The 13099-nt window shown below is 40.6% G+C and overlaps 1 protein-coding gene across 1 annotated transcript; it reads left to right on the forward strand.

The window, feature by feature from the left end:
* Window positions 7030–12772, forward strand: LOC105167840 (cellulose synthase A catalytic subunit 8 [UDP-forming]). The gene is made up of 13 exons (XM_011087670.2): window positions 7030–7356; window positions 7588–7658; window positions 7851–7902; window positions 7996–8149; window positions 8588–8851; window positions 9044–9389; window positions 9512–9649; window positions 9792–9917; window positions 9997–10209; window positions 10389–10650; window positions 10742–10941; window positions 11193–11546; window positions 11899–12772. Exons 1-13 carry the CDS (start codon window positions 7176–7178, stop codon window positions 12484–12486), a joined length of 2949 nt encoding a protein of 982 aa, XP_011085972.1. The 5' UTR covers window positions 7030–7175; the 3' UTR covers window positions 12487–12772.

Raw genomic sequence — 13099 nt, forward strand, 5'->3', positions numbered from 1 at the left:
TAGGATCTGAAAAAGATCATTCGATCTGAAAAAGATCGCAATTTCTGTGAAAGATCACAGGATCTGAAAAAGATCGCAAGTTCTATGAAAGATCACGGGATCTGAAAAAGATCATTCGATCTGAAAAGGATTGCGAGGTAAAAGATCATCTGATGTGAAAAAGCATTGGCTAGGAGAAATCACAAGGCTTAAGAGAGATCTTTAATCCAGAAGAGATGGCGATTTCAAGTTGATTGGATGCAACGCACAAATTTAAAAGTGTGCTATCTCAAATATACAATGCATTATAAGCGTGTCTATCGCCAAAATGTAGTAATTTGATCAATGGAGATCATACGTTAAGTTGATGTGTAAACAACTAAAAAAGTTGATTTCAAAAGACAGGTCACAAAAGTTCATCACTGTTCAAAATATTACATACCAAGAGTAACTGTTTCTTGAATGCTGGTCTATACAAAAAATATCAGTTTTTGCAGATAGAAGGATCGAGCTCAATCATCCATTGCCTCCACCTCATCTATCAAACTGCCAAACTCGGTGCCCTCGATCTCCAGAGGAGGCTCTCTGCATAAGGTTGGAAGTTTTCGTCCACTAGGGGATCGAACCCTTCAACAAAGGCATTCAAGTTGTTCGCCTGGGCCTTGCATTTGTTAAAACCCGCCAACATGTGGGTGGAAGCTTTGATTTCGACCGCAGTTTGAAAGACGGGGGTGTGGAGGAAGTCGCGTGCACTAGCTAGTCACAGCTCCCGGGCTCGAGAAGCGAACTCAGGAGAGTTCAAAAATCTTTCTTTGCCCTCCATCTGGCCCTGGACTCGACCCGCCTCATGACCGGCATTAAAGCCTGACCTCTAGCCCTCTTCATGTGACCTAGCGACCTCGACAACATGGGATTCCTCGACCTCCTTTAACTTCGTCTCAAGCTCCTTCAGCTTAGCTTCAAGGCCAGCTCGCTCCTCGTTCAAATGTTGATGCTGTTGCTGCCAATTCCTCTCCTTTATGCGCAGCTCATTTTTTAGGTCGCGAGCTTCTGGCTGCTTTCTTGGTGACGTTTACGGAGGAGTGTACACTTGATCGATAAGGATCGCATGAAAGCTCCGGCCTGCATTCAAGTGTAAGTGATATACCTGGAAGGAATTAAAGTGGTGAGATCAAGGTGGTTACCTGCATCAGGGCATGAGCACCAAATTGCTCCAACCGCGGGTAAGGATATGAGAGGAGTGCAGCTTGGTCGCGAGGTAGGTTGGTGTGCCTATAAATCTCGTATGATTCTTGGTCTGCCTCGCTGTTTAGGATGGTACTGTGGTCGGAGACCTTCCAACTCGGTGCGAGTCTAGCCCTGGTCAGCTCAGCTGATTTTTGAGACTCGGTGCGATGATCAGCTAGGGCGGACACCTCTCATTCCTCGATATCCTTCAAACAGTTTAAATTTTCATTCTCAGTGGCCCGAGCAGCAGCAACTTCTTCCTCAGTATGCCTGCTGAAATGCGATCTCCCGTGCTTGGATTTGGGAGGAGTGTTGTTACTCTTATCACTTGGAAGATGTCTGCCTTATGCTAGCTCTGGCTTTGTTATCGACTACAACTCTATGCCTTGTTTTGTTTTATTTTTCTTTATAACTGAAGCTATGTGAAGCTTTATTTAGTTAAAAGTTTCATTGATCGTCGGTCGGGTTAGATTTTCTTGTTTCGGCAGGCGAAATAGATACTTCCACTTATGTAAAGAATAAATATGGTTTGAGGGATACGAAAAGGGGAAAATTTCAAGTATCATTTGATCGTGTAAAACTCGAGAACAGAGACAACTGAGGAAGCAGGAGCGCAAGGTTAATCTTAATCGCCTCCTCTCTTTATCTATGATTCATATCCAATAAAACAAATAATCTCAACGTGTGTTGGATGCCGGCATGGTGTGACATAGGTTCGACACGGCCCTCCCCGCGCCCCCCCCCCCCCCCCCCCCCCCGCGCAGCTCCGGGGGTAGGAGGATGAGGGTGAGTCTCTTCACTGCCGATGTCGATCGGAGTATCTGGTCTTGGCAGCTCGACAGTTGGGGTGGCAGAAGTGTCAGGGTCTGGTCGCGAGGAGTGCGGGGAGTGGAGCGATCTTGGGCGCGATCCGGTGAAGGAACTGGTTGCCGGTCAGCTCGTTCATGTTCTTCGACCACTCGCTCTCCCCGAGCTTGGATACGTCGAACCATGCGAGCTTGCATGATTTTGGTCTCTGCAAATAGCGATCTAAAAAATTTAGTAAGAGGAAGAAAAAATAATATGATGAGGAGAGGGCAGTGAATCACCTAACGACCCGGTGATGGGTACAGAGGCCCGAGAAAGGCGCGCGAGACAGAAAACCTCTTCAGTCAGCAACTTTTTTAAGAAAAAAGTGTTAGATGTGAGACTATTGATCAAATCCCCGTCTAGACCCTCTCCTTCAGTGACTGGTTCGGGTTTTTCTACAGACCATTTGAGGGTGAAGGGCCATTTTTGACCAGGTGGAGGTCGCACAAAGATGAAGCGATCCTTCCAAGGACCGGTGTTGGACTTAAGAGGCTCTAGGTATCTACATTGTCTACGAAAGGTGAGATAAAAGAAAGCCCTATTGGCCGACCTTGTGGAAGCGGTGAAAGAATAGAGCGACCAGAAATTATCAAAACTGGGGTCAAGATCGAAAGCTCGCATTATTATGACAAAAAGTACAATATGGCTAATAGAATTGGGGGATAATTGCATGGGATTTAATCTCAATCCCTTAAGTATGCGAGCTATAGGGGGAGCTAAGGGCAATCTCAAACCGCCTTGAAATGGCGAATGGATAATGTACAGAAACCTCTAGGAGGTGTGTGCATGCGATCAAATGAACGAGGGATCAAGACCTCAAAATCATGGGGGATAAAATATTTTTCTTTTACTTGGGAGATGGTCTGTTTCACTTTACTCACTATACCTATCCAAGGACTGTTGTCTAAGGCTTGTTGAAATCTAACATGCCTAGGGGTCCCGTCGTCGGAAGAATTATGAGATGGATTAGACCTTGACCTAGACCTCGACTCGGACCTTGACCTAACCCTAGAAGGTCCCTCGGGTTGTTCCTCATGCAAAGGGGAAGTCGTAGAAATAGAAAAGGAAAAACTCGAATTAACGAAAGACATGGTATCTTGATGAGGTCGAGGAAGCAGGTCGCTGGGTTTCTGGCAACGATCTCGAAGGCAAGCAAGCAGAGCGAGTGAGTTTTGAAATCAAGGGGTTTATATAGACCACTGTATGGAGAAGCGCGCCCAAACTAGGTGAGCTGATGGAGGACGCGTGGCACCCGGCGTTTGGATCATCACCACATGATCTTCAACACGTGTCCCTCTAATTGATGCGACGATTGGAGAGAGGGCGACGATACAATTTCCAATTAACCCATCTAGCTTCCGACCCTAAGAACGAAGATCAAACCCGCGACCTGAATATGAACTGTTCGACCATGATTTGAAGAGGATCTATAACTTCTTCCCAATATAATAAATTACATTTGAAAGAAGTGAGGGAATTATGATGGGGATATCATGAGCAAAAGATGATTGAGCAAGGCTGATCAATAGGTCGCATGAGAGGTCGCAGGTTAACCTGACAGAAGAACATTTATAAGATCGCAAGTCAAGGTCGCAGGATTACACGTGGCATCTTGTGGCTGGATGACGTCTCAATCGGGTTGGGCGGATCCGAATCCGACCCGTAAATCCATTCGGACAGGTGTCTTGCTGAGAGGTAGCTTAGTCACTACATGGGCAAGCATAACAGCGACACCTATGCCAAAGGTGGGCCCAACTCCACCATCTATAAATACTCCAAGTTTCAGAGAGAGGAGGTACGCACTACTCACACATTTCACTTACTTATCAAGATCGCTACAATTTTCTTGCGACCCCATCTGACTTAAGCATCGGAGTATCGTCGTCGAGACGATCCCGACTAGCTTTTTATTTTATTTTCAGATCAACGAATTCGGATCGATAACGTGGAAAGGTCGTGGTCGAAGATCGTGACCAAACGTGATCGAGGCGGATCACAGGTATTGGATGAGGAAACAAAAAGAGAAAGCAGTCTTAGAACTTATTACAATAGGATACTATAAATGTACATTAAGGGAAAAGTATCTGTCATGGTCTAACCTTGTATACTTGAGAATTAACATATTCTAAGTTTAACCCTTTCACCAAAATCTTTATCGTATCATCATATATATTCTCTATTGTGAAAGACAACAAAATAGAAAATAAGAAAAAGTAGCATAGAAAAGATAACCACTCTTGAGTAGTTAAATTTTGATCAAGTAATTAATTAGAGTTTCGTTCAGAATTATTTTACTACAAATTATGATAAAATTTTATCTTCATATGATTAGTCCTCGTTAATTAAGAACAAGGAAGTTCATATGCATGCTCATGCATGGTTTTTTCCGGCCTTGCCACTTTTGTCTTGCAGCCCTAGCTACTTTATGTATAAACATTACATGCTCGAGTTTCCGCACCAGAAAACAGAAAAACACTTTGATGATGTAGAATATGATGAAAATTTAAATATCAGTGTGTATAACTTAAAGTGGTATAATATGAAGCGCATATTGTACCCTTGTGTGTTTAACTCCTAATAGTTCATCAGTAGGGTATTTGTTTGTGTAAACGAAGGTGTGGAAATTATGGAAATGGAACCAAACCTTTTTCTTTTAGGTGACTTATAAAGAATTATTTCAGAATATAGTGTTTGTACCAAGTAAAACCGATTCCTATATATACACATTATGGGTACTCCATCCCTCTCATCGCATCAGAAACTGATTAGTTGTATGAATGCGTTACAGGGCACTTACTCCTCTGGCAGAAGCTAATTATTTGCTGCAAGCCATTGCAACAGTATCAGAAACTTAAGCTCACTGCTGCCCCGCAAATGTATCTACTCTTAAGCTTACTGATTTTGCCATCACATCCCACTAATTGCATATCCTCCTCAACTAAACTAAGCTAGTAGTTAATATCTTTTGCCCCCAATATCTGTCGGATTAATTATATTTTGTTCAATTTGAAATAAAAGAGTTGATCCATCTTCACATTCAAATATTTATATGCATACTTAACTTTTTTTGTTGTGCAGGAGAAGGTACGTATACCACTGTTACCAACCATTGAATCACAAGGCAATGGCAATGGCTTTTTATCTCGCCCAACAATTAATCACTAGATGCGAACAAAGCTATTCGAGTCGTTTTTTGGTAATTTAGTGCTCAAAATAAAAATGGGTTACGAGGATCTAGGTAGCCGATAAATGTTAGATGTATGGAAATGGAGGAGAATATCAATGTTGAACATTTAAATCTCCTGAAAAGACTATATATGATAGCTTACGAGGTGAAGGGCTATATTATTGATCCGACTGCAAAGTTGTATTGATGCTCAAGTTTTTAGGAAGAATGTATCTGATCTAACTCGCAATATGAAATTTTGCACTCGTAATGCACCTTTTGGGGTATTTGAACTTGATATTTTCTTTCAATTGGGTTATATATATTGATTGACTTCTATTTGAATCAATCACATTAAAATAACATATGAGATAAACTATAAAATAAAATTTCAAACTTTACAGGATTGTCAATATATATATATAAAATACAAGCCAAAGATCATGTTTTTCAATTTATTTAATCTTCAACCTCATAGTCTGTATGTATTTTTCAACAAGCTCAGCTCGTATTTGAAATAAAAAAGATTGTGGCAAGTCGAATAATTAAAACGAATAATTATATTTACACTCGTGATTTAGAATTTATTTACATATGATATCATATAGATGTTAATTTTTCGGAAAAACATCCGAATTTTTACACATCTGTGGACGACACCATACCAAACTTATTTTAATGTGGGTAGACGTAAGTTGCTAAGACTATTTTCTCACAACTACTCAAAGTGAAACCTCTTTTACAATAGTCTACACGTTTTTAATTTTTACATATGACGGAACGGCCGCTGTGCATGAAAGCAACGGGATTTACTATTTTACCGTTTGGTCGTTGGCACTCTCATGCATACAGAAAGTCCGAATTCTCGAACCATGGCCCGTGTCTGCGGCAAGTTGTGTGTCTCCCACCCTGGTCCCGTCGCCACTGCCGCCGGAAGCCCCCTTTTTCTCCACTCACACTCGATATAGCACACCTTCCTATTGCGCTGCATGTAAATGCGAATTTCTCGAGCATGAGAAATGTGGAGCTTGAATATTTGGGGTGAAGATTCTGGAATTACATCCAACGTTACTGGATTGATTTTCAGTGACTTATGGCCAAGCTGTTTCTTGTTTATGGATTCAATTTCTCATTTAAAGACCGTGAAGTAGGATGTTTGCATCTGCTGAAGATGTATCTGGTCCTATGGATGTGGGGAATTGACACGCCTACATTTGGAAAGAGAGAACTATGTGTTTACATCGAATAGATTTTCTTTTTCTCAATGTAAACGGCTTCAGCATCGAATGGAAGATTCAATGATTTTGTTCAGCATGGATGAAGAAATTTTACAATTGTAAGTTCGCATTTTGTTGGCGCTCAACATACAAGTGTTCTTGGATTGAAAAAGAAAGAATTAACTTCTGGGGAACTCCGATCAAAATCCCGATGATGAAACAACTTCAAGACGCTGTACAAGAAAATTAGAATAAAGAAATCAGCACCATACACGAATTCTAAGCATTGGAGTTCCTAGACTGAAAACTTCTCTCACTACTATATAGGTACGGGCCGGGCCCAGTACCAACTTTCTGCGAAAGCATTTGCGTGGCTATGTGTCTGGTGGTTCTGTTCCTTGAGGTTTAAGAAATGTTGGTTGAGTCAGTTGAGATGTAACAAAGCCCAACCACAGCCTGCCTTCCAATTCCAGCAAATTAGAAAGAAAATGACCTTTCTTGCCATCACTCTCTGTCTTGGGAGCATAGGGTACCCAACATGTTATTCCACAATTTTTTTCATTTTTTTATCACAAAAACAGTTCAGTTTGATTCAAGATCAAGCAACAGTGTATCTTGTGGAAATTATTTACCTTTGTAACATAGATATAATGCCCCAGATCAAGACACATTTTATCTCAAGTCTGAGGGAGAAGGGAGTGAAGGAAGAAGCTACCACGAGTTGGTGACAAGTAAAGATGATGGATTCTGGGGTTCCTATGTGCAACACTTGTGGTGAACAGGTGGGATTAAGCTCTAACAGTGAAGTGTTTGTGGCGTGTCAGGAATGCAATTATCCCATCTGTCAGCATTGTTTAGACTATGAAATCAAGGAAGGGCGCAATGCCTGCATTCGTTGCGGCACTCCGTATAATGATGGTACTAAATCTTGGAGTTCATTGCTCTGTTTTCCATTTTGTCCAATATGCCCTAATTGAACTTTTTTCTATGTGAGGATTTACACATATGTAAGGTTTCTGTTGTTTCCATTAACTAATTAGAAAGTCTACCGTTAAGATGGACAGATCAAAACTATTCCGATGAAAAAATCATTTCCCGTTAAGCTTCACAAATTTAAAATTTATACTAGTTGCATGACTGAATGAACAGACAGAAAGATGGTGGCTGATGTTGGAGCAGAAGAAATTGGAAATCATACACCAATTGCAACACATGCTCAGGTATGATTTTCTTCAAAATGTAATATAAAATAACGGTGTTCATGGCGATATAGTTTTGTGGAGTAAACTATGAAATCGAATTTCGAACTTGGATGTGATTAAACAGTGCATCTTTATGTTGATTACCATGAAAAGCTTTGTAACTAATAGAATGACAAACATATGGACTTGTATTGGCTTGTCTTGTTGCAGGATAAGGGAATTCATGCTAGAAATATAAGTACTGTTTCTACAGTGGACAGTGGTGAGTAAACATAATTCATATCCGTAATGAACAATTTATCCATATATATGGATGAGGAGCATCTCAATGATCCACTCTGTTCCTATTCTGAAGAGTATCTCGATGACTCTGGAAATCCCATATGGAAGAATAGGGTGGAAAGTTGGAAAGACAAGAAAAACAAGAAAAAACGAGCTGCAACAAAGGAGAGAAAAGAAGCCCAATCTGCTCAGGTTCCGCCTGAGCAGCAAGGGGAATTAACACCAGAGTAAGTTACTGAAACTGGGATGATCTCTGAATAACCAATGGAACAAAAAAGTAGGAGAATGAAGTTTTGGACCTATTGTTCTTGAAAACTTATACTTCCTCGTACGTGTGAAGTAGATGGCTATCCAAATCTTTTATGATCTGGGAGAAAAAATAAAATTTTTCTCCTTTCTTTTCCATCCAAATAATGAAGCTGACCCATTTGAGAAATTGTACTATTTGCCATAATTTTCAGGTTTTATCTATATAGGACCAATATCAGATTTGTCATCAACTAGATGGTTGTTTTTCTGATAAAAGATCTGTAAACTGCCTGTACATTGATATAGCTATATATCTTCTGTCAACCTCCATCATTGTGGATCATGGATATTCTTGAATTTCGGTTTTGATTTGCCCTACCTCATGAGGATGTAAGTTGTAACACCAAATTATGCAGGTCAGAGGCTGCACAACCACTTTCACGAGTAGTTCCTCTACCCAAGTCCCAACTCACGCCCTACAGAATTGTGATCATTATGCGACTGATTATTCTGTGCCTTTTCTTCCAATATCGAGTAACACATCCTGTTGATAGTGCCTTTGGGCTGTGGCTCACTTCCGTCATTTGTGAGATCTGGTTTGCATTTTCATGGGTGTTGGATCAGTTCCCCAAGTGGTCTCCTATAAACAGGCAGACATATATTGACAGGTTATCTGCCAGGTATGGTTCTCTTTTACATCAACTCTTTCTTTCTTGTTCTGGGAACATTGCAAACCCATTTCAAATTCATATCGCCGTATGCAGACTGAAGTGGAAGTATTCCCAAATCAAGTTTATATCTCACCCTATGGGAGTAAGTTTATTAAATTGCTGGCAAATTTATTTATTTGATTTCCTTGTGTTCTATGCCAGGTATGAGCGGGAGGGAGAACCCTCTCAGCTTGCTGCTGTAGATTTTTTCGTCAGTACAGTCGATCCGCTGAAAGAACCTCCTTTGATAACAGCAAACACAGTTCTCTCTATCCTTGCAGTGGATTATCCAGTGGATAAAGTGTCTTGCTATGTATCTGATGATGGTGCTGCTATGCTTACATTTGAGTCTCTTGCTGAGACAGCCGAATTTGCCAGGAAATGGGTGCCTTTCTGCAAGAAGTTCTCCATTGAACCACGCGCACCTGAGTTTTACTTCTCACAGAAAATTGATTACCTGAAGGATAAAATACAGCCTTCTTTTGTCAAGGAACGTAGAGCAATGAAAGTAAGTGTATCTGCATCAGTCCATTGTAATTGTCATATTCTGGAAGATTTTAATAGTTATCTGCCATCACATTATCAATTCAAGAAGAGTCTATTTACTGCTTCTGCATTGATGAGTTACAGAGGGATTACGAAGAGTATAAAGTGCGGATAAATGCTCTGGTAGCAAAGGCGCAGAAAACACCAGATGAAGGCTGGACTATGGCCGATGGAACACCTTGGCCCGGGAACAACACACGCGACCATCCTGGCATGATTCAGGTTAGTTCAGCAGTTTCAGAATAACTATATCTGTTTTCTCTTACCATTATATTAGTTAATAATTTAATGTTGGTGTATAATTCTTTATGGTATCTTCTGATGAGAAATAATGGTCATGGCCTTCTTTGTTCCATTTTTTCAGGTGTTCTTAGGCAATACTGGTGCACATGATATAGAGGGTAATGAGCTTCCTAGACTGGTTTACGTCTCAAGAGAGAAGAGACCTGGCTATCAACATCATAAAAAGGCTGGTGCTGAAAATGCTCTGGTACACTCTATGATTCTGTTACAAGGTTGCTGTTTTCATATATTCTATCGCTTTATACTTGACAATTGTTTTCCTTCAGGTGAGAGTATCTGCAGTTCTTACAAATGCACCCTATATCCTCAACCTCGACTGTGATCACTATGTTAACAATAGCAAGGCAATCCGCGAGGCAATGTGTTTCTTGATGGATCCTGAAGTAGGTCGAGATGTATGTTATGTGCAGTTTCCCCAGAGGTTTGATGGCATTGATAAGAGCGATCGATATGCCAATCGCAACACTGTTTTCTTTGATGTAAGATTCTTTGAGCTATCAAATCTAGAAGCATTTTAAAATGTGGGTTCAAGCCTTACAACAGCTACTAAAACTCAAAATTATGCTATTTTCAGTTAGTAATCTGATCCAGGTTAAGCTTGGACCGCTCAAATCATTTGGGGTGGTATATAGCTAACTTAGTTCAACTGTGATGTCAGGTTAACATGAAAGGGTTGGATGGCATTCAAGGACCTGTTTATGTGGGAACAGGCTGCGTTTTCAACAGACAAGCCCTTTACGGCTATGGACCTTCATCTCTTCCCACTTTAACCAAGAAATCTTCATCTTGCTCATGGCTTGGCAGCTGCTGCTGCTGTCGCGGCAAGAAGCCCACAAAAGAAAAAGATCTGTCAGAGGTTTACCGTGATGCAAAAAGGGAAGATCTTAATGCAGCCATCTTTAATCTTAGGGAGATTGAGAGTAAGTTTCTTGCATTTTATATACTAATATTACTAGGCATCAAGTTGGAATCTTGAAAAACTGAAGTGCATCTACATAATCACGTATGTAGGTTATGATGAGCATGAAAGATCATTACTCATCTCCCAAATGAGCTTTGAGAAAACTTTTGGCTTGTCTTCTGTATTCATTGAGTCCACGCTGATGGAAAACGGAGGGGTGGCCGAGTCAGCCAATCCATCAACACTGATCAAAGAAGCAATCCATGTAATCAGCTGTGGGTATGAAGAGAAGACTGCATGGGGCAAAGAGGTTTGAAAGCTGGTTCCATTTTCATCTCATAAGTTTTACTTTATTCTTGAAGCATGGTGCATTAACAAAAGCTGTTCCTTGTGCTGAAACATCTGATTCAGATTCAAACTTGGCCCCTAATTGATGAATGTTTTCAGCTCGCCACTACATGATGGACAAATTTCCCCGCAATCATTCTTTAGAAAACTTTCCCACACGTTATTATAATAAACTATGTTTGACATGAAGCTGTCAAAATTGTGTTTCTGTAGATTGGTTGGATATATGGGTCAGTTACTGAGGATATTTTGACGGGTTTCAAGATGCACTGCCGTGGGTGGAGATCAATCTACTGCATGCCCTTGAGGCCTGCGTTCAAGGGATCAGCACCAATTAACTTGTCTGACAGACTTCACCAGGTACTGAGATGGGCACTGGGATCTGTTGAAATCTTCTTGAGTAGACACTGTCCTCTTTGGTATGGATTTGGAGGTGGCCGCCTCAAATGGCTCCAAAGACTCGCATACATCAATACCATCGTCTATCCTTTTACATCTCTTCCGCTGGTTGCCTATTGCTCCCTTCCTGCTATATGTCTACTGACTGGGAAATTCATCATACCAACGGTAAAAATTCTTCTGCTTTAGTCTTTTAATTGTAATTGATTATCTCGTCACTGCCTTGAAGTTAATCCAACAAATTCGGATTAACATGCAAACTAAACTCCCTGTAACCTGAAATTGGAGATTTGCATCAGATTGATCAAGAAATGGTATGCAACGGAACATGAGATAAGAATTGAGAAAGGCATCCATACGATGCTTTTACGGTCATGTAACTCAATGCACTCATGAAACATGTTAACACCTGGAGTCTTATGTACATGAATGAACTTTGAATATATATAATCTTGATATATGATTTTCCTGCACTGAGTTCATTCACTAATCTTGCCTTGGCTTATTTTCCTTGATTTAGCTGTCAAATCTTGCAAGTATTCTGTTCCTTGGGCTCTTTCTCTCGATCATCCTGACCAGCGTGCTTGAGCTTAGGTGGAGTGGAGTAAGCATCGAGGCCTTGTGGCGTAATGAGCAGTTTTGGGTTATTGGAGGTGTCTCAGCCCATCTCTTTGCAGTTTTCCAAGGATTCCTGAAAATGCTTGCAGGACTCGACACCAACTTCACTGTAACTGCCAAAGCAGCAGATGACACAGAATTCGGGGAGCTTTACATTATCAAATGGACAACAGTGTTGATACCTCCAACGACTATTCTCATCGTGAACTTGGTTGGCGTCGTTGCTGGATTTTCTGATGCTCTCAACAGCGGATATGAAGCTTGGGGACCTTTGTTTGGCAAGGTTTTCTTTGCGTTTTGGGTGATTCTGCATCTCTACCCATTCCTCAAGGGTCTTATGGGCCGACAGAATCGGACTCCAACAATTGTGGTTTTGTGGTCTGTTCTTTTGGCTTCTGTTTTCTCTCTTGTTTGGGTGAAGATCAATCCGTTTGTCAGCACAGACGATGCTTCAGTTGTTGCCCAAAGCTGCATTGCCATTGATTGTTGAGCTTCGAACGATAAAAGGGAGGTTCGTAACAATCAAGCCATGCTTCTTGAGGTTGGAAATCCTCAACCATTTTGCAGTTGTTGGCAGCCCCTATCAATTCTACTGTCGATATTTGAAAATGTATAACATCCGCCTTCTTTCTTGGTGAGACAACTATATAGCACATTTTGAATTTGTTGATTATAGAAGAACATAGAACATTGAATATTTGGATCTTGATTTATAACTCCAAACAAGGTGTGAAGCTCACATCATTAAATAAACACAAGCGTACCCTTGACCATTATATGCATAATGAATATTACATGCTATGTGTAAGAGAATAAATATACACAAGAAGAAACAGCCGATCCAAGTTAATCGATCAATCATAAAAAAATTTATAAAGTGAAAAACAGGATCATAAACTTACAAATTCTAGCAAGGCATCAGCATATTGACATAAGAAAAAAGAAGAAATGACAAAAAAAGCTTACCACACAAAATAAGTAGTGTTTTCAAGTGAAAAATTCATTGTCATCTTTACTTGACTAGTGTTTTTAGAGAAGGATTTACTTAATAATTCTAAAGCTACTCTAGATTCCAGTTCATTGTGTACTTTGTGGCTCTTTCC

This window comes from Sesamum indicum, linkage group LG8, assembly GCF_000512975.1.
Source record: "Sesamum indicum cultivar Zhongzhi No. 13 linkage group LG8, S_indicum_v1.0, whole genome shotgun sequence".
Lineage (NCBI taxonomy): Eukaryota > Viridiplantae > Streptophyta > Magnoliopsida > Lamiales > Pedaliaceae > Sesamum > Sesamum indicum.